The sequence below is a fragment of the Neolamprologus brichardi genome, chromosome 20, assembly GCF_056152115.1.
Source record: "Neolamprologus brichardi isolate AB-2024 chromosome 20, ASM5615211v1, whole genome shotgun sequence".
Taxonomy (NCBI): domain Eukaryota; kingdom Metazoa; phylum Chordata; class Actinopteri; order Cichliformes; family Cichlidae; genus Neolamprologus; species Neolamprologus brichardi.
Window position 1 is genome coordinate 34655169 of NC_142123.1, and position 27451 is coordinate 34682619.

The window sequence follows — 27451 nt, forward strand, 5'->3', positions numbered from 1 at the left end:
AAATGAGACAGAAATGAGCACAGCTGCTCTGTGAGCGCCACCTACAGGCTGTAAGCTGCACTGCTGACAAAGACACAGACGCTTCTTCAGAGTGAGATTTGATTTATGTTCTTTCATTGAAAATTAACAATTTTAAATAAAGTTACTTTAACATTTCATTAATCAAACAAAGAAAAAAACGCAGGTGATGATGTTTCACTGTGATTTAAACGCTCGAGCAACATTTGAACAGTTTGTCACGTCGGCTCGGTCTGGTTTTCCTCGCTCGCCTCAAATCCCTGAGACTGAAGTCAGAGACGAGCTGAGGTCTTCACACAGACACGAAATCTCTGATAGAAAAACTGCAAACCAAACTAATACAAATCTAGTCAACATCCACAGATCCTGTGTGAAATATTAAGAACATACGGTGACGTGTGTCACGGTCGCACTCATAGTTTCACTGATTTACATCAACAACAGTAGAATTAAGGATTGAGGCAGAATTAAAGGAAAGCACCTGGTTACAGCTTCATTGCAGAAGAACAGTTCATCATCAACGAGCACCTCAGTAACAAAGTCAGCCTTCGAGTCATCACAATTTTATTGGAGGTAGATTATAAACACACCTGAGCGCCCACACCTGAGCGCACACACCTGAGCACACACCTGAGTGCACACTGGGTTCCACGGCCTGTGTTTGAGTTTGAAATGCACGACTTCATAGTTTTTAAAAAGGAGGAAAAAGGTGATAAATAAAGAGTTGACGTGTCCTCAGCTCTGCTGATGCCAGAGTGTCGTACCCGCCGCTGTCTGACACAGGTAACTGAAGACGCAGGTGTCAGATTCCTGCTCCCAGACACTGCAGAGGGTCAACATGTTCAAGTAAAAACTTAAGTAAAAAAAATCTGTTTAAGTAAAAAAAAATCTGTTTAAGTAAAATAAAAAAAAATCTTTTTTTCTCCTGGAAACAAGAAACATGATTAAAAATCGTTTTTGTAATTATCCTTCACCACCAGGGGGCAGCGTGCCGACACACTCAGTACTTCCTTTCAGGCCCGTCCTCATGGCCTTTTTCACAGGACTCAATAAAGCTTACGCTTACTCACTGCACCATCTTGTGGTATAAAGTGGTATTACCTGAAAGTACACCTGGAATTAATTGAACCCAAATGTTAACATGAATGAACCTGCAGAGGGCTCCTTTGAACTGTATTAAGAGGTTTAAATTATTTTGAAAAACGTTGTTGTGCTGCTGAATCTCTCCAGCAGTGAAAGGCTCATCCATCAGCGCCGTCCTCAGGTGAGAAAGCACAGATACCTGCACACAGACTGACATGTCAGCACGGTGTCGCCTCCTCCTAACTCGACAGCTGCTGCTCTGCAGAGGCACTGGAGGACTGTGAGGAGGGGGGGGAGGAGGTGGCAGCTGTGGTTAGAGGAGATAAGTCCTCACAGGTGAAGTAGTCCTTCAGGGGGGCCAAGAGGTGACGGACGACGGGGACACACCACGCCTTCCCGAGCACCTTCTGCCGCTGCTGCCGGTTCATGTCCCGCACATCGGTGTAATGTTTAGGGAACCCGAAGACTCTGCAGGGAGGAAGGAGGACACCGTTAATAACCCACCCATGAACAGGACCACACTGCTCGTGGCTCAGATAGAAACTCAGTGGATCCACAGAAATCTGCCCACAGGCTGTTCGAGACGAGTGGGCGTTACAACCAGCCCGCTACCTTTCCAGCTCCGTGATCCACAGTTTGTCCTCTTTGCCGTTGTAGAGGACGGGAAGCTTGTTGACATTTTTTCCTTGTTTCAGGGAGTTCGCGTTGGTGGTGATCGTCCTCACCTTACACATCTGGAACACAAGCATGAGAACGATCATGTGGCCGAGCAGCTGTGGATGGATCGCGGCGAGGAGCAGACTGAGTCACTCACCGTGGCCTTCCTGCCCAGCTCCAGGCACTCCTGCAGGTCCAGCTTGTCGCTCTGGGTGGCTACGATGGGCCTGCGGGTGAAAAATAAAACTTTATTTAAAACGCTTATCCGGCAACGCATTTGAACTTTTTTCCCTTTTGGCCTCGGAGAATCTCAGTATTTTGCTCTTATTTTGAAAGTTTCGTTGCTGCTAACCGCCACAGCCCTTCCTGTCTGCTCGGGTCGCTGCGGCCATCCCGGTTCGGTTCTGGAGGATTCGCGTCCGGGAGCGAGCTAAACCGTTTAAGCTCGAGCAAACGTCACTCGCAAAAGACAAACTTTTCCATTGGAAAACTTTTATCTTCCTGGACTGAGGAAACACGCCCTCACCGAGCGTTTCCCTCTAACGATCTTAGCTTCAGAGTTAATCACAGCGATTCATCAAAAGCTGCCGTCCTCTGCAGCTCAGCACAAACCCCACGATTCATGGAGGCCGCACTTCCAAAGAGGAAACATGAAATATCCGACTAATACTTTCCACTAATATTAAAAAGATGCTAAAGCTCACGTACCTCCTCATTCCCGGGATGTTTCCCCAAAAGTAGCGAGCTCTGCGGGCCGGCGTTACATGCATGGCGTCCACCATCACTGGGTTACACTGACGGAAAAACAAGACACAGTTTACACCTCGTCAGTTTAACGAAGGAAGCACACAGGAAGAGGAAGAGGAAGGGTGATGGATCCAAACTGCAGTGAGCGCGTGCAGACCTCCAGGAAGCGGCAGATGCTGATTTTGTTGCAGGTGTTCATGGCGACCGTGTTCTCGTACAGCCAGAAGAACGGCCGCGGGTCGTCCTCTTTGGGCTTCAGCCACTGAAGGATGCGGTAGTAATCAAAGAAGAGCCTCCCGGTGCCCTCTGCAGGAGGGAAGAGGAAGTGACACAGGAAGTGACACAGGAATACCAACGACCAGCTCAGCCACCGACACCATAAGTTCAGAACATTGACACCCGTGTGACCGGACGAGCTTCAGAAACGTACCGTAGAGGCCTTTCCTTAACGGGTTGACGATGGAGAGGTCGTTGCAGGGGCTGCCGCCGATGAGCAGGTCAAAAGGACCCCACTGCTCGAGCTGGAGGAGCAAAGAAGACGTGGTGAGAAAAGGGGGCGGGGCCATCAAACACAGTTAAATCTTCTGTCTCAGCTCAGAAAAACAAACTGGAGACGCCCTCTCAGCCTGTCCGCCATGTTGGTCTCCTGCTCGCACGGATACGCTGCGGAGACGCCAAAATAAAACACAGACATACGCGTTCCTGAGTGATGTGCCGGACGTCTCCGATGTGGACGATCTTCCCGTCGTGGTTGGCGGTGGCAACGGCGACCGAATCCTCGCAAACCTCAGAGGCGACGTATTTGTCTATCTTGATGCCCAGGACCTTGAGCACGTAGAAACCTGTCGAGACGCGGAGGAAAGAAGGGTCGGTGTGGAGAAGCAGGAGCGTACGGCTGTTTCACCGGAGCAGACGGGCAGGTAAAGCTCACCTGTGCCGACGCCGTCGAACAGCGACAGGACTCTGACGGGTCGGCGGAGGTTTGCAGGGATGGACGGGTAGACGCGGTGAGGCTCCTGCAACAAGACAAACTCAGCATCACACAAGAGCAGGACAGGAAGTCACGCGTGACTCATAACACGGGGTGCTCCGATGTAAAAGAAGTAACCCTGAGTGGATCTGATGCCGACACCAACATTTTATTTCTAATTTCTATTTATTTTGAAGAGAATTAAAGTAAATGTGTCACCAACATAGTTTAAACCTCTGCACAAACACATAAAACAACAGAGAACTGGTCCTGATCCTGCTGCGAGTGATGCCTGCAGTTCACTACATGGCCACAGGGGTCACTGTGACAGAGGGCTGCAGGGAGCTGTGTGCCGCTGCTGGCACGCCCTCTCATTTTAGTGTTCAAGGAAAAAACAAACAAGAAAACTTTTGTTTTTTTATTTCAAAGCTGCAAACAGGAGCACGTTTCCCTCTGAACTCACTGAACTACCAATAAACACAAATAAATAACCGTCCTCTGTCCTGATGCATTTTGTTCGTATGTAACAAAACAAACACACACTTTAGTGTTCACATGAGTTTGTGACGCTAACACAGCCTCAGCATGTTTGTGCTCATGTTGCCTTCATATTCAATCATTTCTGAAGAATTTATTTTAATATTGCACAACAAACAAATCATTTCCACGGCTGCGAGTTCGGCCTCCTGCGCTAAGCAAACATTACTTTGATAACTGGAATAAAAATGAACTTTCTGCCACGATAGAAAGAATCTGCTGTGCGAGGACCTGAGAAAACCTTTGTGTGGCAGCTACAGTTTCCATTGTTAGAGTCGAGATTCATTTATTGTCGCGTACACAAAACAAAACACAACAAGGGTTACGCAGAGAAATGAAAGTCTTACTTTGCAGCTTCCCTTCACACAACTAAAAAAGTCATGATGAGTAAAACTGCTCGAAGGTCTTATTTGTGAGTGTAATCAGAGTCTAACCCAGAGATAAAACACACAGCGTGTGCAATAATACGTGAATATTTAAAGATACGTGCAAATTTACACTTATGCATAATTTGCAGGGAGCAAGAAGGTTGAGTTCAGCTCCTCCATCAGGTCTTTCTGTGTGGAGGTCACATGTTCTCCCTCCCACAGTCCACACACATGCAGTTAGTGGGGATAGGCTAAATCACACCGTCGGTGTGAATGTGTGAATGGTTGTCTGTGTGCCCCGCCTCCTGCCTTAAGACGGCTGGGATAGCCTCAGCGCACGCCACAACCCTGGAAAGGTTACGCGGAAGCAAATGGACGGATAATTATAATAAACGCTTTTAGTAACGTTGTTAGTCCCCAAGCAACTGCAATGATCAGATACCTTGGGGGAGTTTTTTTGTTTTCAATGTCGTTTAATTTGCTGTGTTATTGTCGATTTTTCACGTGTTCGTACAGGATATTTTATTTGTTTTAATGTTATATACTTATGTGCTACATGTATTTTGACTTTTGTTGCCATGGTGGCAGGTCTCTCTTGGAAATTAGATCTCAATGAGATTTTACCTGGATAAATAAAGGACTAATAAAGTCAGCAGGTACAGGGCAGCACCTTCCTGCACACAGATCTTTACAAAGGCTGGTTTCCACTCACAAACTCCATGCCGCTGTCATTGGTGAAAAACTCCTGCACGCGGATGCTCCAGTCCTCTCTGGGGATCAGCGCTCTGTGGGGTCTGTGAGCCTGACACAGGTAGCAGATCCACGGGTCCTCCAGCTTCAGCGAATCGAACGTTCCCGGCCCGACGAGGATGTTCAGACAGTCCTCGCAGTAAGACCTGAGGACGGAGAGCAGAGGTTCAGAACGGAGAACGGGCTCGAGCGGCGGAAACACTGAAAGAAGCTGAGCGCAACCTGCAGCAGCCATCGTTGCCACACAGCAGGACGTCCATCCCGTAGCAGCAGATGGTGCAGTAGGACTGATATCCGTCGCAGTCGTAGCGATATAAGGTTTCTGTGAAGTTGTCCTGCAGGCACACAGACACCATCACAGACACCATCACAGACACCATCACAGACACCATCACAGACACCATCACAGACACCATCACAGCCACTCAGAAGGAGCTTGAACGTGTTGAACAACACACAGAAACAAAGAAAAACATCTGCTCAGTTCTTTAAAAGCTCTGCAGGATTTGCGTCTGCATCAGGTCGACGCTGTAACCCGACACCACAAACCACAGCAGCGTCCGTGCAGCTGTGCACCAAACATCTGCCAGCTGTGTTTGACACATCTGGGTTGAAGTGACTTTAAAGCGCGTGCTGATGGATGCACGGCTCCTTCCTCACGACTGTCATGGAGTCGAGCAGCTCCTCACCTTACACTTCAGGCACAGGCCGCCTTTAAACAGAGGGTGGAAGATCTCCATGTTGTCGGTCCCGCAGCACAGACAGTACCCTGCAGACAGCACACGATCAAACACACGAGCTCAGACACGCAAAGACTCGATGCAGCGCTGCACACTCACCTTCGATGTCCAGCTTCATGTCCACGATCGTGCTGATGATCGTCTCTGAAAGGAGCAGCGAGAGAAAGAGTGAGCCGTGTTCACACCTGCTCAGTGAGAGCTGACAGTGGAGGCTAACCGCCGCATCGCTAACCGCCGCATCGCTAACCGCCGCATCGCTAACCGCCGCATCGCTAACAGTTGCACCGCTAACAGCCGCATCGCTAACCGCCGCATCGCTAACCGCCGCACCGCTAACAGCCGCACCGCTAACCGCCGCACCGCTAACCGCCGCATCGCTAACCGCCGCATCGCTAACAGCCGCACCGCTAACCGCCGCACCGCTAACCGCCGCACCGCTAACCGCCGCACCGCTAACCGCCGCACCGCTAACCGCCGCATCGCTAACCGCCGCACCGCTAACCGCCGCACCGCTAACAGCCGCACCGCTAACAGCCGCCGAGCGTTACCTCTGTGCTTCTGGTCGGGCTGTGTGTAGGAGGCGGTCGGCTTGTTGACCTTGTTGTGGAATTTGGTGTAGATCTTCTTCTTGCTCGGCAGCCAATCAGACGACGCGTCATCGTTCAGCTCGCCTCGCTTCTTATGAGCCTTCCTTCCTCTCCATCCCGTCTTACTCTTCCCCTTTCTCCATCCTCCTCGCCACTCCTCCTCCTCTTCCTCTTCTTCTTCCTCCTCCTCTTCCTCCTTCTTCCCCTGTCTCCCCATCTTTGACCCTCCTCGAGCTTCCTTCCGTGCTTTGGGGCCGTGCGCCGCAGGATGACCTTCCTTTTTGTTTGGCGTCGCTGGCTTTGAGGCCTTCCCGATGGAGCTGCAGGACAGCCTCTTCAGGCACACCTCCACATCTTTCAGGTTGGTGCTGGAGGAGTCAGGAGAAGAGGAGGCTTTATGGGGGAGCTTCTTCATCACCCTCGACCAGCAGTCTGCAGAGGGAAACCAAACATGTGATCAAAATACATCATAAATAAGACGGAGCACGTCAAGTCTGTCCTACTCTGAGCTCCTCCTGTACGACCCCTGACCCCGTCTCCATGACAGACACAGAAACAGGCGTTCACAGGTGACTCAGTCAGGGCAGGTAGTAGAAAATGGTCTGATTCTGAGGTTAGTATCAATGTTCTCACCGTTCTTTGGAGCGTTGGGCTGAAATCCTTCAGGCCCCGACGGCTGGAAGCCTCCCAGCGCCCAGTCCAGCATCTGCTTCAGCAGCTCCTCTCTGCCCTTTGGAGGAGGACAGAACTGCTTCTGACAGCGTCGAGCCGCCTCCTGGTGCACAAGAAGGAGGAGGTCACATACGAGCACGTTCCCATATTTAAAATAACATAGTAAGGACATGGCGGTGTTGTGGAATCTCAGGTTCCTTAAAGTTAACTTAAACTTTACAAAACGAGTCCAGGACTCTCAAACTCCAGGATTCCTCCTGTTTGAACAAACACACCTGCAGGGACAGGTAGACGGCCTCCTGGTAGGTGTTCAGGATGTTGAAGGAGTCGGCACAAAAGTTCTGGGTGAACGCAGCGAAAGGTTTGAGATCCTGCAAACTGACCTGGGATCAGAGAGAAAGCATCCGTCCACCGCGGGCGTCACAGGAGAAAAGCACAAACACAGATTTTACTAATAATTTAAACACAAGACAAAGAAACGACCGTCTGATCACGTCTGAGAGGGAAGGACTCAAACTCAGGGCACGCACGCACAAACGTGCACACACAAACACACGCGCACGCAAACACGCACACACACAAACGCACGCACAAACGCACGCGCACAACCCCGTTCAGCTATCTTAGTGAGGACCTTCAATGACATAATGCTTTCTCTAGCTGCTTACCCTAACCATCAAAGATCAATACCTGACCCTAAACCTGACCATAACCTAACTGTACCCCTGACACTAAAACCACATTTTGAGCCTCAAAAAGGCTTCAAACTTGTGAGGACTTGTGTGTGTGTCCTCACAAGTGACTGTTGGTTCTCACAAAGATAGCTAGACAGGAACACACACACACACACGGACACAGAACTAAAAGCATTTCTCTTCTTAATCAAACATAATGAGTCTAACATGAGAGAGAGAGAGAGAGAGAGAGAGAGAGAGAGAGAGAGAGAGAGAGAGAGAGAGAGAGAGAGAGGAGGTGAAGCGGGACGTCAGGTGACTGTGTGTCAACAGCCGTGATTGGATGTCCTGAGAGGACGAGCGAGGGACTCAAATGAGAATAAACCAGAAGCTCCAGGTCGGTACGTCCACTGTGATTGGCTCTGGCACCAGAGGAGACGCTGACACTGAGCTCACTGGTTGGATCTTTGACCAGCTTTGTTCTGCTGGTTTCTGCTGTTACAGTATAAACTCAGCAGGATTCGTCTCCCTGTTTTCCTCGTCAGAGGAGGCCCGTCAGACGTCTTCATCAGTCTGCACTCTGGGTACGACTCACTGCATCAGAGCCTGGACTAAACAGCTGATCCACACTTCCTGGTTCCACAGGTCGACAGCGTGGTGCGACTCACCTGTGAGGACGTCTTTTGTCCGTACCACTCCACCAGCGTCTTCCCCGGCGGTGGAGTTTCTCCTCTGCGCGGCAGGACGACGGCCGGCCACAGCGCCAAGCTCCCGACGTAACCCCAGACCAGCTCCCCCTTCAGGACAAAACACACTGTTAGTTTCTGTTGCCATAGCGACCAATGTGTGAGCAGGTGGTTTCACGGTAAGCTAAACTGAGTCGACACCAGCAAACACACTTTCCCATCGCTGCCTTCAACAAACGCTGCAAAATAAAAAAAACTGCCACACGGCGTGAAAGGGCTGAAACTTTCTGATGTCCTTAAACGCATCGCTTCATGTGACCGCCTCCTCCAAACTCCGTTTCTCTCCGTTTGACTCAGTTTTCTGTTATTTGTTACCAATAAACTCAAACTGTCCCTGACTGAGAAGAAAAGTTTGGTACTTGTTGTTAAACTGAAACGTTCTGCAGATGCGTCGCGGCGGCTGCAGTGAGACATGAACATGGTAAATACAGACAGTGCTGCTAGCTGCTGCTGTGAAACGCCTTACAGGTGACTGTTCCCGCGCCGATGCTCGGGTCGGCGTGGCCGCTGAATCCTCGTCATCGCTGCTCACGACAAAAACAGACTTGGCCTGACGATTTCTGTGACCTGCAAACGAGACGAACAAATGCTGTCAAACAGAAACGGGCGTTAGCGCTCGGCGCTCTTATTGCACTGGTGGGACATTTCTTACTGAGCAGCTGCCTCGGTCTGTCGGCCCGACACATTCTGGAAGTTTCTGTAACATCCACCACATCTGGATAAAAACACGCAGTCACTGATTAACATCAACGAGGCGTCACATCAACTTCCTGTCAGAGCAACTGCGGCGTCGGTCCTACCGGAGGAGTTTTCTGTGTCGCCCGACTCCTCCGTGCTGCTGTATTCCCTGGAACGCACAGGTGGTCTGGATTTGGACCAGTCGCTGTCCTCCGATGAGCTCAGTTTATCCGCTTCCTGTTTCCTCTCATTATCGTAAGCTGTCTGGTGACGGACGGGTATCTTCCTCCTGCGGTTGTTGGGTCTTCTCGCCCACGTCCCCGGCTCAGGTAAAGCTTTGGAGGCTTCTCGGCTGTCAGGAAAAGTCTTGGGGATGTTCGACACCTTGGGATTAAAGCAAAGACAGAAAAAAGGAAATGATTTATCCCTTCCCACCTGGGTCGTGTGGTCCACTCACATGGCTTTGACCTCTCACCTTAGCAAACACCTGAGTCCGGTGCAGCGAGCTCGGCAGGGCCAGGAGGGTCAAAATGAGCCTGTGCAGCGTCGAGCCGGGGCTGACTTCACTCACCATCTGCAAACAGACGCGTTGTCTCGGCTCACACACAGATTTATTCCAGTAACCAGACGTGTGGACGCTCAGGCCACGCTGGCGCGCTCACCTTTGCCCAGGAAGTAGCTTCTCCGCTTCTCGTCGCGTGAATCAAACTGAGGTAGTCGTCCTGAAGTCGATCGGCTTCTGAAGAGGCGGCGTCACACAGACGCAGCTCTACCGCCATCTCTGACAGCACGCTGCTGGATAGCTTATTCTGAGGACGGGATGTTGCATTGCAGAGTCGTTAGCAGCCGTTACAGACGGCGTCTTATTAGAAGAACACAGCGTAACAAAGTGACCTTTAACCCTTTAAGACCTACCATAGAACCAAGTCCGCCAGAGATTATATTATATGTTTACATGCTGTGGAGCCATTTTTGGGAGCATTTCAAGTTGCTATACAACAATACAACCATTACAGCCCAAATTTTAATAATATGTCTGCATTAAGTGCATAGAAATTACGTAAATTGCAAAAAAGTGCAATAAACTACAAAAAAATGTAAAATCGTTTTTGTTTTTTAACATATATTTCTAGTTAGAGAAATTTAAGAGGCTTATCCCTCAAAACTGTAAATACAAAAAAGTTGCACAAAATAGTTTCCCACCACAGGAAATTTATTTTGAGTGTCTTCATAGTTTTATTTTTGAAATACACCAATTTTTATACACTGCAGGAAAAACGAAAATAAATATTATAATGCAAATTTGCAAAAAAGCAGCATATGCATCAAAATAAACTATTTCCAGCAGTGCAATATGAGTCCTAAGCATCCCAGAAACCACACAGAAAGTCATAAAGTCAAACATAACTTTTAAAAACACCAGTATAGGCTCATGAGGCCCTGATGGTAAAAAACTACATTTCCACGAAAATGACGTCACTTCCGGTTTCGGGCAGGTCATGGCGGACATGCGATAGTTTGCGCTGACGTCTATTCCAACGTAGGAAGTGTTATGAACAGCTGGTCGGATCGGCAAAGCCTGTTTATGGAATATTATGTTTTTGTTGCTGCAAGTGCTTTTTATGCAGTTTTTGCAAAGTTATATGTGGAAGGAAACTGTGACTGAGGACAAGCTGATGGTATAAGATGTAAGTACAACTCCTCCGGTTTCATATGCAAAAAAAATTATTGCGCTAGCTCACGTGGTTGCAGAGCTACCGGGATTTAAAAATAGTTACGCAAAACGGAGCGTGCCCGCTCCGACCGGTTTTAAAGGGTTAAAGGCCTGAAAGTGCACAAATCCTGCAGCCTGACAGCAGCTCACAGGAGCATCTGGCTAATCTACCCACAGCACACATGTACTGAAATCTGGATTCTAAGCAGCTCATCTGGAAGCTCTCTCTCTCTCTCTCTCGCCCTGGTTATCGTCGCCGCCCTCAGGTCTAAACGTCGTTTGAATCGACTATTCAGGAAAGTCAGAGACAAATATCGTGTGCATCATAATTTTGTGTAAACCAGCTTTGATTTCACACTCGAAGGTGATTCATGATAAAGTAAAATGCAGATTAGAGGAAGGAATCCCGACTACGGGAAAATCCTGCTGCCGCCGCTTTTCTTAGACTACGAGGAATCAAAGCGGCGACCTTCAGGTCACCGGCTCCGCCTCCAGCAGCACACACACAAAGACGTCTTACGCTGACTCTGTGAGGGTCTTTCTGGACGAGGGTGATGTTCCTCAGCGCCGAGTCTCCGAGCTGCTCGGGAACGCTCTCGACCACGCTGCGCAGCGCCGCCTGGTAAAACACCCGCGCGTCCTTCATGAAGTCGGCCCTGTCCTCGTCGTCCAGATCCACGGCCGGCGTGGCCTGCAGGAAGTTTCTGACTCGAGCGCCCACTTTCACCTCGGCCGCGGGCAGCAGCTTCGCCTCGCTGCCGAGCAGCGTCACGTCTCGCCTCCTGAGAAAGTCGTCGAGGGCGGCCGGCTGCAGGACCCTCGCCGCATACGAGTGAAGCAGCACGAGCGTGAGCTGCAGCTCCACGCCGACATTGGCGGAGCCGTACTGCTGCAGCTCCTGGAGCGCCCGGAGCGGCTCCAGCGCGTAGGCGAGGAACAGGAAGTGCAGCTCGACTTTCGGATCGGTCAGCTGGACGACGATTCGCTGGGTGCTGATGCGCTCGGCGTCCACGGCCAGCGCCTCAAGTTTAAAATACTCCACCAAATCCATCCAGCAGCCCGCCATCTTCTGCACGGCGTGGATGAAGAACAAGCACTGCGAGGAGACAGGGCGGGACAGGTCGTGGTGCTCCACGCTCGCAAACAGCTCCTTCAGGCTGTCGTTGATGGCGGCGCCGGTGGGGCAGTGACGGTGGACGTCTTTCACCAGGTTGACCACGTGACTGAAGGAGGTGAGGAGTCCGGCCTGGCACGCTCGTCCCGCCATCCCAGGAAGGCCGCAGAGCGAAACCAGGCTGGGGCTGAAAAGCCGGAGCTGCGCTTCAAACCTCCGGCTCACCTGTGGGGGCGGAGCATCACAGTAGAACACAGCCAGGTTGGCGAGAGGAAGGCCAGCCTCCGTCAGCGCCTTCATCAGAAGCTCTGAGTCTGACTCCGCGGCTCCGACTGCCGAATCCACGCTCAGCTGCACCGCGAGCAGCGGCCTCACCACGCTCGCACCCGAGCACCCGTCGAAGTAGCCAATCAGGACGATGCTCGTCCTCCGGCCCCCGCCCAGCTCCACCCCGACGTGCAGGTACAAGCAGTACGGCGTGCTGCGGAGCGCGTTGATGATTTGGCCGGTCGGCGTCAGGTCCACGTCATCGCGGCAGTATCGTTTACTGAACCGCAGCAAGACATCGCCCTCGTCCACCAACGAGTCTGTTGGCTCCGCCTCCTTCACCTGCTCAGGCCGAACACACTCGTCTACATTTGTTACCGACTCCATCGTCAGGTCCACCACGTCGTCCTCGTCGTCGGAGATCAGCGAGATTACATCCTTCGCTTTTTCTTCCTCTGTGGTTTTACTGTCCGTCGTCACGGTGACGGCGAGTTTCTGATTCGGCAGGAGAAAGGCGCCACCTGCGGGGGGGGGGAGGAGAGAGCGAGCGTTAGGCGACAGCTCTGAAGGTTCACATATTAAACTTCTGACTTTAAAACGAGCAGCAGAACATTAAAGGTTTAATGTCTCCGGTCGAGCTGACGATCGTTTGTTAGCGTTTCAAACCCAACTTTATAAACTACACATGAAAGATATCATTAAACAGCCTCAAATTTATTAGTGTTGTCTTGTCACTATTTCACTCTATGCAAAGTATAAAAATAATATATTTTTCTAGAATCGATTCTCATATTAAAATATCGATATTTTAGTACTTTAGGGTAAATTTGTAGTTTATCATTAACAGGAACACAGTGGAAAGAAACTATATCACTCGGATCGTCTACACTGGAAGGAACTACTTCCTCTTCGCCTTTCATAGTCATGTGTGAAATACGGCTGCATAGCTGTGTGGCAGCCCCTGGCGTGCGCACTCACAACAATGGCTGAGCGTAAATGGAGTCATGTGTGGACGTATTTTACCTCCACAAACAGCCGAGACGCGGTTTGCGATGTGACAGTGAGGTTTTGTGGCAGCTCCACTGACCTCGTCAAACACCTCAGAGTAAATCATATCACAGAATATGACGAGCTTATGTTGAGGCGAACTGAAGAGGAGGAGAGGGACAGGTGCTGCTGATGTCCTGTAATCATTATGAAGCTATAATATTACAATTACATAATACAATGAAACATCAAGTTTTTGTATCGGTATCAGATCGGAAAGGAAATCAGAATACACTACATCCACACACTGGTGATGGCAGCTACATTGTAGCCACAGCCGCCCTGGGGCGCACTGACAGAGGCGAGGCTGCCGGACACTGGCGCCACCGGGCCCTCTGACCACCACCAGTAGGCAGCGGGTGAAGTGTCTCGCCCAAGGACACAACGATCGAGACTGCCCAAGCCGGGGCTCGAACCGGCAACCTTCTGATTACAAGGCGACCTGCCAACTCTTGAGCCACGATCGCCCCTGGTATCGCACATCACTGCTTTACGGTACCTCAAAAACGACGGACGCTTGACAGGTTGCAGTTTCCTGCCCGGACATGCACCAGGCAGAGACGGCTACACAGGAGCCCAAGAAGAAGCACTTTTACCAACAGAGGGGGTACGTCTGTGATTCGGTTACATTTTGGGTTCAACGGCACCAACACGGAGCAGAAGACGCCCATTTGTAAGCGATGCTATAAAACTATTCCCGCGCCCGATGACAACACAACAAATCTCTTGTATCACCTACAGAAGGCCCACGAAGAAGAACCCAGAGAGTCCGAGCTAAACCAAGCTGTGGGACGACCGGAGCAAGTTGGGAAAGAGAAACTAGACCAGCTGAAGATACAGCAGCCTTTCACACGAGGCCCGTGTGAGAAAACGTCCCAGCGCCATAAACAGATCACAGGCGCCGTCTCGCGTTACATTTGTAAAGGCGTGGCCCTGTTTACGTAGTTGAGAAGCTTTCGTGACCTCGTCAAAGTCCTCGATCCGAGGTACGTTACGCCCGGTCGTGAGCACTTCAGTAAAGTCGAGTTGCCTCGCTTATATGACGCCAAAGCAGAGCAGGATGTTTGTCGTGCATTAAGCTGCTGACCTGTGGACGAGCAGAGATACGCAGCCCTGCATGAGCGTAACCGTCCTCTTCATCAACAGAGACGCTGCGCTCGCTGCTGACAGACTGACCACATGACCACACTGGAGTCATGTTAGCCCAAGGTACGAGTCTGCCGTCGCTACGTATTTAACGTGCATAAAGTACATTATGTGCGTATATACGTGCATGTAGTACTAGTATATACACATTAGTTTTACTAGCATATATGCATGTTAGTAAAACAAATATTTTAATCTGTTGTTCACTTTAAAAAGCTCATTTTAAATGTATGATTTTGAAAATAAAGTGAAGCCACAGCTGTTTTCCTTTGATGCATTTATATTGCTGCACTAAAACGCACGTTTCTCATTTGTTCCTTTAAATCTGCAAAATAAAGCTGGAGAAAAGTGAGCGATGACATCTGTCACACTTCTCAGAGAATAAGTGGAAACATCGTGATATATATATATCGTTATCGTGATATAAAATAATACATATCGTGATAAATATTTTTTCAGTATCGCCCAGCATAGTTTCCAGCATCGATTTCCCTGAAAACACGCTGTGCGACACCTGTGCGAGACACACCTAGGTCAGCAGGAACCAGGCTCTGTCCTCCTCTAGCTTCCAAGGCGTTGTACTCCCTGCCATCATTGTTCTCGTCGAAGAAGATCTTGAACCACTGGAGGAAGGTCAGAGCCACGGCCGAGTTCCTCTTCATCAGCGGCTCGATGGGGATGTGCTAGGCAGAGCAACAGAGGATCTTTAGGTGCGTGTTTCCATCAAAGAACGAGCGCTAAGTCACCCTGTTTCTAACACAGGCGTGCAGCGAGCACTCGCTTTAACGTCGGGACCTGAAAGCGCAGCAACACTCACTCTGATCACTCCGGCCTTCCTGAAAGCCGCCTGCAGCAAGGTGAAGTTGTGCAGAGAGTGCATGATGGTGTCGCACTGGAACTGGACCCTGGAGAGGTCCAAGGAGCCGGGAAACAGCCAGTCCATCAGCTGGCAATAAGCCGCACCTGGATACAAACAGAGCAGGAAGTACTACACATCATTTACGTCATTAACACGGCTTTATCTTTACACTGATCAAACTGGCTTTTCCTCGTTGCCTGTCATATATGTCCTGTTCCTGTTGCAGGGAAATGAGTCCTCGTCAGAGGGACAGCTCAGAGTCAGATACGGTTTCAGCATGTGCAGAGGACAGAGGCTGAAGATGAAGCCGCCAAGCAGGAGGAAGACCTCAGGGGAGGTTCATGGATGTAGAAAAGGAGGACAGGCAGAGGGTTGGTATGACAGAGGAGGTGGAGGCAGATCATCCACTGTGGAGACCCCTAAAGGGAGCAGCCGAAAGAAAAGAGTCCAAGGAAAGGAGGAAAGAACAGGAGTGGTGTGCGAGCGCCTGTTGGTTTCTGTCAGCAGCCCAGCTGCTGCACTCTGGGCCAACCACAGATGGGCTCAGGAGGACGGAGAACTCCACGTGAGAAGTAAGGCGGAGGCTGTTAGCAACGTACCAGCATCAGCCATGCCTGTTAAAACACACCCACCTGTGCATGCCTGCTCCACCTTGGTGAAGCTCGTCTGTAAGGTTTCGTTTAGCCACGCCAGCAGCTCGTAGCGGTTATACAAAAACGTCCCGTTCAGGGTCACGTGCACCGCCATCTCCGAAAGGCACCTGCACACACATCACAATGTTTTTAAAATCATACATCAATGCTGCAGCCCTGCACAGACTGGCGACCTGGCCAGGCTCTACCTGGATTGTGCATTACACAAGAGCCTGATGAAGTCAGAGTGACATTTACACTCATGTAGTAATATTTTCCTGTAAGGCCCCAAAACGAGCCCACGTGTTTGCACACATGTCTGTCCAGAAGGTTTACTAACAGTTTGAAAGAGCCCGATCCGCCTCTGCAGACCTCCGTCACAGCGTCACGGACACCGGGGTCACACAGTGCTGCTTCAGGGACTGACTTCTTCCTCTGTAACAACTTCTCCGTGAAAGCGTTGCATTTAGGGTCCCATTAAAATGTCGTTTACCTCACATTCAATCTATAAAATGGAAACGAACGGAATGAACACGAGCGCATTCTAGGCGAAGTTGGAATTCCCGAGTTTCCAGCCGGAAACTGTAACGTCCCCTCAAGTCTAATTTCCAACTCGGCGCAGCCCTGCCCACCCCGAGTTAACGATCATGGCTGCGTTTACGTGCGAAAACAAAAACACTTCGTTGTATTGCTAAAGACGCAATCTTGCGACAGACAAAACCTTAACACCGGGACGCACGCATCGGAAATTCCAAAGTTACGGGAACGCAGCACACATCCACAGTGGCCTCTACACCAATCAGAGCAGAGCGGGGGTTATTCTAGCCAATAGAATCAATGGAAGCGGCACCGATGCGCTCTTAAATTTGCTTCCGGAAACTAACACGTGGGGCTGCCGTCGGAATAAAAACAATCTGATCTCAGGTCAGCTGGAGTCATGCTGGCATGTGTGATAAAGTACGGCTAACAATAAAATAGGAACTACAGCAGTTAACGGCAATAACGCCGCTACCGTTTATAAATTGTCTCGGAGTTTAAGCGGTCACTCGGTGGTCAGCTACTTTTGTTCACATCCCTACTTTCATTCAGCTGACTTTACTCTGAGATCCCAAAAAGATGATTCTGTTCATCTGGACGTTTTCAGTGGGAAAAACGTTTCGTCACACATCCAAGTGCCAGATAGTTTCCAACCTTATAAACAGCACTTTTGCACAATGCCTTAAACTAGCCCACTGAACGAACAATGGCTGTGAGGTCAGCTACATGATCACCATTTACTCAGAGACTTTAATAACACAGCGAGATATCCGCATTAGCTCGCGACGCTAACTCACAACATCAGTACAAGTTTACAGCAAAGTCACAAACGGCCTGTGCGCTCCCGACGGTTTATTCTAGAAGAAATGCACAGTTTTAGTTTAAAATCATGGTGAAACCTTTAGCAAATTCATGCAACAAGCGGCTAACAAACATGGTGGACTTACCTTCTCTGCTCAGCTCGCTCTGACCGATTCAAATACCAAAGAAGTCAGCCTCGACGACCCCCAAAACCCACCCAGCCCTCTGCCGGGAAAAAAAAGCGGGTGTTTGACCAAGTCACTCAATTTAAAAACAGCCAGAAGTGTGAATAAAATAAAGGCCCACGCCCTTTAACACCACAGGGGTCGAAATTTAACTTTAAATACCAGCTAGCCAAACTCTTTGGTTATGTTAATGTCGCTGTTACTGAAACATCCGGTTCTACAGTTGCTAGCTGCAGTTAGCTTTAGCTCCTAGCGTCACACTAGGCGACATCGGAGTTAGCAGATTTTCCGGTTGGCTGTTCCGACAGCGCTGCTCCACGTAAACATAGCTTTTATTTAAGCTAACCGTTTACACTATCGACAGAGTAGTACAATTGTAGAGGTCTACGGAGAAACCCCAACAATCAGCACTTTGGCGACAGTGGGAAGGAAAAACCTTTAACAGGAAGAAACCTCCAGCAGAGCCAGACTCAGGAAGGGAGGAAAAAAGACACGCTGTAGATGAGAGCCAGAGAGTGATTAATAATTCATAATTAAATGCACAGCGGTGTGTAAACACATAGCATGTTATTTTATCTTATTCTATTCTAGTGTATTTCTTCATTTTTGCTGTTTGTAACTTTGTACTGTCCACTTTCTGCTGTGACCCAACAAATTTCCCACGTGTACGAGTAATAAAGGTTTACCTTATCTTAAAAGGGGTGAGAGAAGGATAAATACTCAGTGCATCATGGGACTCAGCCTACACTTTTGCAGCATAGCTAAGGGAGGATTCAGGGTCACCTGATCCAGCCCTGACTTCATGCTTTAGCCAAAAGGAAAGTTTGAAGAAAGGAAGGCGATAAAAGAAAAGGATAGGGAAGGAACAGGGAGGAGACAGGAGAAGGAAAGAGGAAAATACAATCAGTGGGTAGAGGAGAAAACAGGGAGCATCCTCTCGAGAGCATGGAATAATCCCCAGGCCACACTGCAAAGAAGAGTGAGTGGGAGCTAGCTCATAGTGGCTATGCCTCCAGAAGGAAGCAGAACAAGAACTGGCTCCTCTTACCAAGAGAGAGGTTCAACAGCATCACAAAATAATATTAAGGGCTTCTCACAAAAGGATGGCTGAGTAGGATACTATTGGTTAAAAAATGTCACTAAGCACCACGCAGGGCGTGGCATACGAAAGCATGAATTGCTCTCAGCTGCAAGGGCCGCACCACTGAACAAGCAGGTGGTCAGTCAGTGGTTTCCAGTCTATGACAACCTGCTCTGCACTCCCAGCCTCGAGGGCATGCCTTCCCATATGTATGGAAGTGCGACGAGTCTGGTCCACAAGACCAGTACTCCTTAACCAAGGTGCTTGGAGTGGTTAGCCAACCATGTCTGGAGGTCTGTGCAGGTGAGAAAGGTGAAACTACCACCTGCATGGCAGCCTTCAATGCAGAAGGCATTTTCAGTCAAACTATGATTATGTTTAAAGGGAAGCGGCTACGATGTGAGTGTCTCCAACAGTGCCCTGAGAATGTTACTGTTCAGGTCTCAGATAATGCCTGGATTAATGCTGTCTTCCTAGAATGGGATCAGTTGTTTGTTCAGTCATTACCTAAGGATGATGCCAGAGATCTAGATGGACTTGCAGATCCCAGACACCACCAACACAACCAAGCAGATCCCAGACACCACCAACAATCAGATCCCAGACACCACCAGCAATCAGATCCCAGACACCACCAGCAATCAGATCCCAGACACCACCAGCAATCAGATCCCAGACACCACCAACAATCAGATCCCAGACACCACCAGCAATCAGATCCCAGACACCACCAGCAATCAGATCCCAGACACCACCAACAATCAGATCCCAGACACCACCAGCAATCAGATCCCAGACACCACCAACAATCAGATCCCAGACACCACCAGCAATCAGATCCCAGAACCAACAATCAGATCCCAGACACCACCAGAACCAGCAAGCAGACACCACCAGCACCAACAAGCAGATCCCAGACACCACCAGAACCAGCAAGCAGATCCCAGACACGCCCTGCATCAACGAGCAGATCCCAGACACCACCAGCATCAACAAGCAGATCCCAGACACGCCCTGCATCAACGAGCAGATCCCAGACACCACCAGAACCAGCAAGCAGACCCCAGACACCACCAGCATCAACAAGCAGACCCCAGACACCACCAGAACCAGCAAGCAGACCCCAGACACCACCAGCATCAACAAGCAGACCCCAGACACCACCAGCATCAACAAGCAGATCCCAGACACGCCCTGCATCAACAAGCAGATCCCAGACACCACCAGAACCAACAATCAGATCCCACCAGACACCACCAGCACCAACAAGCAGACCCCAGACACCACCAGCAATCAGATCCCAGGCACCACCAGCAATCAGATCCCAGACACCACCAGCAATCAGATCCCAGACACCACCAGCACCAGCAATCAGACCCCAGACACCACCAGCATCAACAAGCAGACCCCAGACACCACCAGCATCAACAAGCAGACCCCAGACACCACCAGAACCAACAATCAGACCCCAGACACCACCAGCTCCAGCACCAACATCCAGACCCTAAAATCCCTCAGCCCCATTCATCCCCCTGCAGCGGTATCTGAGGTGCCCTCAACCTTTACATTCTTGGATGGTTGGATCTGAAGAAACAACAGTCAACTCTGAATGTGTTCCTGAGATAGAGATGGTCTTTAACCTGTTCACACCAAAGGAAGAGCCATCAACCTGAACTTGTATTACATTCAGTGATCTGTGTGCCCAACCAAAACAACAGAGGACTGTCAGAAAGAGGGCCAAACCTCTGTCATTTGTCTTCACAAGCGATGGACACGTAGACTACGTTTCCACCAAGGCAGTGCAAACTAAAAAGATAGAAAAGACCAGAAGAAGCAAAGGTGCAAAGAAGGATGACGGGCCCTGATGACGGGTCTATGGAGACAAAAGTGACCCACAGACCAGTGGGGAGTGGATCAGCTGTGGGGACTGCAGCGCCTGGTTCCATGAGACGTGTGGAGAAGAAAGTGGCATCTACGCTGACGATGGATTCTTCTGTAAAGACTGTCTCTAAAATAGAACATACAGTTCTTATGAAGTGTTGTAATAATTAACTAATTCTAGTTATTTTTAATGCCGGCGTTTTTATTCATGAATTATTAAATCAACACTTGAATGTGTTCATACACATTCACGCCAATAAAGATTGAATTGAATTGAATTGAATTGAATTTTACCCACTTTACCCTAAAACACTGCTCATCTCAAAAATGTTTCAAACGCTATAGGACCTGAATAATTATAATTTATGAAATTAAGTCAAGGTTTACATATTGAAAACAACTCATTAACAACAAAAACACAATTCAGTCTCACTTAGTGCTTATTTTGCAGTTTACCAAATTTGCCCAAAAATACTAAATTTGCCAAAAAGTGTCCCAGTTTAACTGATTTCACCCTGGAGATAGTGTCTGTCTCCTGAATCCAAACTGGAAGCTGATTCCACAGAAGAGGGGCCTGAAAACTGAAGGCTCTGCCTCCCATTCTACTTTTAAATACTCTAGGAACAACAAGTAGGCCTGCAGAGCGAGAGCGAAGTGCTCTAATAGGGTGATATGGTACTACAAGGTCATTAAGATAAGATGGGGCCTGATTATTTAAGACCTTGTATGTGAGGAGCAGGATTTTGAATTCTGGATTTAACAGGAAGCCAATGAAGGAGAAATATATTGCAGAATTTTGGATCAAATAAAGTTTTTTTTAGGGAATTTTATAATGATAATAATAGTAATCAGTTACAGTAGTCCAGCCAAGAGTAATCAAGTCATGAACCAGTTTTTCAGTGTCACTAATTGCTTCCTTGGCTCAGTAGTTAGAGTCTCAGATGGTCTCACCACCTCTGACTTCTGACCTCAGCTCGGTTTTTGCCCTCGCACCGTGACCAATTTTGGCGTGGAAGATGATGTCAGCGTTTCAACCACCTTTGGTTCCTTCAGGTTCTCAGAAGTTGTGGTTTTAGTGGACTACAGACGTCAATCTTGTCTTTTTGTGAGATAAATCACGATCTCTGTCTGTTCTGGGTTGAAATTAATAGCAATCTTGTCTGTGAGAGATATTTAATTCTTTGCCTCTGAGTTACCTGGTTGTGCTCAGAGGACAACACATCTACTCTGATTGGGACAGTTTCCTGATGGGGTTCCACAGGGTTATGTGTTCGGACTGCTGAGTTATTATTACAGTGAGCAAAAGCAAAATAAAGTCTCAAAATTACACATGAAATTAACCAGCTTAAGAATTATTTTTTTCTAATGGTAACTAGATCAATATTTAAGTCACAGTGCTGCTTGCTGATCATCACCTCTCTTCCTAACCTAGCTCCAACAACTCTTTCCCAAATCTTCCTGGTGTGGCGCATCAGCTTTATCCCTCTGTAGTGACTACAGCTCGGCTCGGAGATTGTGTCAAACATCTCAGAAAGAAAGCCACTGCACTTCTTTAAGTTTAGCAAAGACGAAGCTTCTGAGGTGAAACGACTTCACAAAACGTAAAGCAGTCCAGCCGCTTTCGCTCCACACTCCTCAGACCACCATGAGCGGGATGACTGCGAGCCTACAGACCTCAGCCTGGTCACAAAGCTCTCTCTGCTACACACCTGCCTCCACCTCTGCTCTAAGATTATGTGCGATTCAGAGCCAGTGGCCTGGCTGTCTGCTGCCGTCTGTGATTGGAAGAAGAGGCTTGGAAAGGAAGTTATGACCGGCTGTGTGAAAGTGAAAGAAACTCGAAACAGACGACTTGAGCGCCCTCTGCTGGAATCAAGTTAAACAGCAGCACAGACTCGCTGTGATTAACCAACGAAATTAGTTTAATCGGGATTTTAAAGAGTCTACTTAGCACAGCTGTACACTTCCGTTTGTGTGAGGCTCACTGATATCGCTGCTGGGTGGGGGCACAGACCCTGTTTACCTGTCGGAGCTGTGGCGCTGGCTTCCTGCCGGTGTGTGATTGGCTTCCTGCTCGCTGGGTGTGTGCTGGTCCATATCCTCTATGAGGACCCCGCTGGTTGTTTGCCGTGCTCTGCAGAGCCGCCGTCTCAGTTTGTCCCAAACATGCCGTGGTCTCCGGGTGTCTCCGGCAGGACTCGCTGACTCTGTCGGGTGTTTCCGGATTCTCCTTCCTACAGGTGAGCGCAACTGATGTGCGCAGTAGAATCATACTGTCCTGCTAACGCTGCCCTCGTTGGAGAGCCCAGAAGCAGCTTCATGTCATGTTTGATGTCCAGATAAGTGACTCCGAGTTTCCTGCGTTTATTTTCCCGAGCCTCCGCCCCGCTGCTTCCCACTTTACCTCTTCCTCTTTTGTCTCCTCCCAGTGGAAGCTGCTGTGGATGGTTTGGCCCCTGCTGAGGGGCGAGTCTAGGTGGCTCCGTCTGAACACCGGGACGTTTTCATAACTCACCACGTCTCTTTAGCTTCCGCTGCGTTTGATCGATGACGTGTTTTTCCTAAAAGACGCTCAAAGTTCCCGCTGATCGCTTCACTTTATCCCACCGTCAGTGTCACACAGGTCACGCACAACGCTGACGTTTCCGGATAAGTAACCACTCGGCTGTGTCCTTCATATGTTAAACACGCAGTTACTCACCCCTTTAAAACGCACGCACACACACACACACACACACACACACACACACACACACACACCAAAGCTGAGTTATAAGTTCACGTGTTTAGTGTTGAAACAAATGCAGACAACATTTGAGATGACTGGTTCTCTTCCAGGTGAGATGAAGGACAAAAGGAGACCTTTGAGGTTGTGGAGATTGAAGGTTTATAAAGAAGCTTGAGAGCCACCTGTGCAAGCTGGCTTTCATGTACTTTGAGGTGTTTGTGCTGTTTCAGCTGCCAAGTCTCATTTTTATGAAGATGAAAATAAATAAACTTATGAAGCATTGTATTGTGATTCATGTAAATAGTTAACACAGATAATTGTCAACATGATTTGAAAAACTGCAAAGACATCAAGTAAACTGAGTGGACTCTCTCACTGTAGCTTTGCATGACTCACAGCTCAGAATGATCAAGGTTTGCACACCAGGTAGGCGGGGCTTCTACCCTCTCTCTGTGACATCATCCAGATCCAGGAGTAGGAAAACTGTGATAAACTGAGTGTTTAGAGCCCCCTGCAGTCCGAGCTCTGGGCTCACTGTCGTCACTTCCAGTGTTTGTTTGTTCTCTCTCCCTGAGCCTGGTTGTTTCCAGAGATTTCTTCCCGTCACCAGGTGCTTGCTCTTTGCTCGTGCTCTTAACCTCAGTGTATAAAATGTGTTAAGGTGATCTTTGTTATGATTTGGTGCTATATAAATAAAACTGAATTGCTGTACATCAGCTGTGGAACATCAGCTCATATGCTGCAGCAGCGCAGGCCAGCTGATCACCGCTTCACAAGCATCCGTACAGAAAGGCTCCGCCCAGATTTGAACCCAGGACCAAGGCCCTGTGCTGCCCCACAGGTTCACGAAACAAGTCATCATGTCACTTATTTCTCAGTCATCTTTTCTTCATGCTGAACTATCGGACCTGATCCTAGGATCCGCCCAGCTACCAAATCCCACTCTAACCCCTGCTGGCACAGCGTGAACGATCCCTGTGACGCTGCACCAAACAAGTCAATACATCATTAGTGGATGAAGCAAAAAGAAGCATCACACTGGGCACGGCCATATTTAGGTTTTTTCTGCATTTTATTGAGTAAAAATTATATATGCTGCTATAGAAAGTACACAAAAATACAGCAATGTTTCCTCTAATAAAATAAAGTGTAAAATGGGGTTTTTTTTGGCTTTTTCATAAAAGATTTATAAAAAGGTAAAAGAAAAACTTTCAATGGGATTATAGGTCACACACAGGCGTCACGTTTCATAAAAAAACATCAATAACTTCTTATTAATACGAGCTACTCTGCACTAGAACATTAGAAAGCGAGCTTTATATGTGTTAATATAAACTATCATATAAAATGTTTAAAAAAACTTTTTTTGTTTTCCAGCAAAAACATTCAACGAGTTCAGCAGTTATTAATGAAGCATGTAAACATGAAGCTTTTGGTTTGTGAAACTCAGGAAAAACATCCTGGCGGCACTCGAAGTGACCTTTGAAGCACCACAGCTGTAAAAGAGCCTGAAAGTCAAAAAGGGTCTTTACAAAGACTTGTGCATTTTTCAAAATAAGACGCAGTTCTTAGTCAAATGTGAGTTAAAACACTTGTAAACCTTTCTATCGATACAGTACGCATGAACACTGAAAACACAAAGTTCCAGTGATAAAATAGAAGCTGTTTCCACAGAGAGCAGACGGCTACAGCATGAGCTCACAGACGTGATGGTGTAGGAGGTAATACCCGTTCACTTTGGTGACGGCCTTAAAACAGCATTTCAAAGTGTTCCAGTTAACAAAAAACGAACAAGTGTTTCAGGACTGCTACCCATAGATGGCGCTGTGTGGGGGCCGCGCTGAAACGCGCTTCACCTGCGTCGCAGTGGCGTGGAACTTCTTTTGGGAAATCGACGATCTAGAATAAAGTAGTCACGAGAGTTCACATCATCACAGAAACACAGGAGTCGGATTTGGCTGAAACGTGCTTATCAGAAGCGCCGTAACAGAGACCGCTGAAGACTCGCTGTCGAGGAGCGTTTCCAAGAAAACACACGTTCTCCACACAGACCAGGAAATAGCACCGCGACGGTTTCTCGTTACGTTTTCTGGAAACATCGTCAATGAACAGCAGTTGTGACCTTTCACAGCCGAGGCGTGGTCACCAGGGTTTCTCCCTCTCGGTGGAAGAGCTGTGAGGCCGCACACGAACGCTCAGAGACGCGCAGCCTTTCCTGGATTCTAATAAAATGGCATCTGCCTGTTACAGTAACAAAACATCTACAGTAGCACGAACGTCATCACTGCACTCATCAGCTGTCTGCAGACATTAACAGAAGACGAGCCCCTCTCTGCCTTTCAGCTTGTTTCAAGTATCCAAAGAGATACTGAAGAGATCGCCGTGACAACATCCTGAGCGCGCCCACATCACGCTCGCTGCAAACTCAAAATAAAACGCATCTTTTCATACACCTGTTCAACCTTTGACCTAAACGCTTGTTTTAAGGCTCTCCTTCCTGACAAGCACAGTCTGCTCTGATTGGTCAGTTTGTGTGATAAAGTGATACTTTTTAACCACCTCTATAAAAAGGAGCTGTGAGGCCTGCTCCGATTGGTCGGATTCCTCCGGAGCTTGTTACATATGTAACCAGCAGACTTTTCTGTGACTTTTAACTTTGTATCCAGGCCATTGTTATCGTTTGTTTTTCCAAATATTTTTACATTCAAATATCACTGATTAAGTCAGGTGACATCGCTGTTACGCTCCAGAGTTTTAGCTCTGAATGTAGAAAGCTTTACTTTGGTGTGAATAGCTTCCTATTTGTTCCCTTTTTTGAAATGTACACGAATGTTTAATTAGCTCTATGAAGTTTTTGGCTGTATTCAAACATTCAAACACAATTTACCACCAAACGAACACTAAACTTCTTCTTTTGTCATTTATTCGAGCGTTCCTGACTACGCACCGGTCTAACGGCGGTCACACCGGCGAGTTACGTGGTGACAGAGAAAAGTCTGGACTGGCGTGTGAGGCAGTTCAGCAGCAGTTTTCTTTGGGTTCGACTTTGCAAACCTTTAACATGCAAAAACCTTTGAACAGACTGAAAGACGGAGGAACAACGAAAAAGTAAAATACAGCCACTTGAAACTAGTGTGCTAATATAAAAAGGAATAAACAAAAGTACTTTTATTTCCTAAAATCAACAAACTCTATCAATATAAAGTGATCTAAATATAAAGCTAAACCCCGTCTCATGTTTCCAGGTTAGCTTCAGGTCAGTAGCTTATACCGATCAACTTCCCCAATGAGCCTTTCTTAGTTTGGTCCTTTAAAAACATCCTGCAGCAGTTTTACTGTCGAGTGCACTCGCGAAGTTTGGACCAGAAGCCACAGCATCGTTACGGCGAGCTGACCTTGGCGGTAAAACAGGAACAGGACGTCAGCTCCGCCTTTGGTTCAAGTCACTTTTAAAGTGTTTTTGTTTGAGATTGAAAGCTCGCTACTACGCCGTTCTCTGTCTTCTAAAACGTCTAGGTGTCATCTTAAAAACGATGCGTTTAAATGAAGCTAAAATCCTATTAAAGTCACGCTACAGTCCTAATGTTAACAAAGCGAAGGCGTGGGTGTCATCGCTCCCTGTTAACTCCCCGATGAATGGCGAATCGCCCTACTGGCCTCCTTATCCATCTCACCTTTGCTCACCTGACTAGACTCCGCCCCCCGTTTCCAGGGCAGCCAACGTCTTTCCCTAAGCTGTGAATCTGTGTTAGTGTGTGTTATGTGGATCTAAGGCAGAATCCAGGCAGCATCTCGAACCGTTTCCCCGCCGCGCTGATGTTTTGTCAAACCGAACATTTGCCTTCCAAAATGTGCGACGGAGGGGAGGAAACGGCTGCTGACGGTTCTGGATGAAAAAGCTGGTGTGTGTGTGTTTGCTGGTGATGGCGGCTTTCTTCTTATTCACAGGCAAAGTAGTCTTTGAGCGGAGCGAACAGATGCCTGATGACGGGGACGCTCCAAGAGCGGCCCAGGAGCTTCTGCCGGGCACCGCGACCCATGTTGGACACGTCAGTGTAGTGGACGGGGAAACCAAAGATCCTGCAGAGGGGAGAAGACCAACGATATATTTAAAGTTTTTGTGCACAGTGAGAAAGAAGAGCGAGCGAATGCCGGTGTCGTCAGCACGTTAGCTGGGATGTTTCGCATCACAGCGTATCTGCCAAAAGCAGCAGCGCGAGTGTTTCCGCTCA

The 27451-nt window shown here is 48.5% G+C and overlaps 2 protein-coding genes across 8 annotated transcripts in view; both read right to left on the minus strand.

Annotated features, from left to right (window-relative positions):
• Nucleotides 1-660: 660 nt before the first annotated feature.
• On the minus strand, nucleotides 661-22600 carry LOC102794963 (uncharacterized). 4 transcript variants are annotated; one of them, XM_087833393.1, is made up of 26 exons: nucleotides 22515-22588; nucleotides 16007-16134; nucleotides 15333-15478; nucleotides 15045-15198; nucleotides 11462-12843; nucleotides 9890-10036; nucleotides 9703-9801; nucleotides 9350-9611; nucleotides 9202-9264; nucleotides 9016-9116; nucleotides 8472-8600; nucleotides 7405-7512; nucleotides 7091-7232; nucleotides 6419-6889; nucleotides 5970-6014; nucleotides 5820-5899; nucleotides 5353-5465; nucleotides 5093-5276; nucleotides 3437-3521; nucleotides 3202-3347; nucleotides 2936-3026; nucleotides 2663-2811; nucleotides 2467-2552; nucleotides 1916-1985; nucleotides 1714-1835; nucleotides 661-1569 (listed from the first exon to the last, which is right to left on the minus strand). In XM_087833393.1, the coding sequence occupies exons 1-26, from the start codon at nucleotides 22586-22588 to the stop codon at nucleotides 1341-1343; spliced, it is 4806 nt and encodes a 1601-aa protein (XP_087689519.1). In that variant the 3' UTR covers nucleotides 661-1340. The 4 variants fall into 4 exon arrangements, with proteins under 4 accessions (XP_087689519.1, XP_087689516.1, XP_087689517.1 ...); XM_087833390.1 differs by lacking the exon at nucleotides 22515-22588 and adding an exon at nucleotides 17491-17848; XM_087833391.1 differs by lacking the exon at nucleotides 22515-22588 and adding an exon at nucleotides 16347-16695.
• Nucleotides 22601-24281: 1681 nt separating this feature from the next.
• The window catches only part of dnmt3bb.1 (DNA (cytosine-5-)-methyltransferase 3 beta, duplicate b.1), a 35374-nt gene continuing 32204 nt past the window's right edge, over nucleotides 24282-27451 (minus strand). For all 4 annotated transcript variants that reach the window (XM_087833384.1, XM_087833383.1, XM_087833382.1 and 1 more), the window contains one exon: nucleotides 24282-27299. In XM_087833384.1, coding sequence (XP_087689510.1) covers nucleotides 27158-27299 — 142 coding nt within the window. In that variant the 3' untranslated portion in view covers nucleotides 24282-27157. The remainder of the gene's footprint in view (nucleotides 27300-27451) is intronic.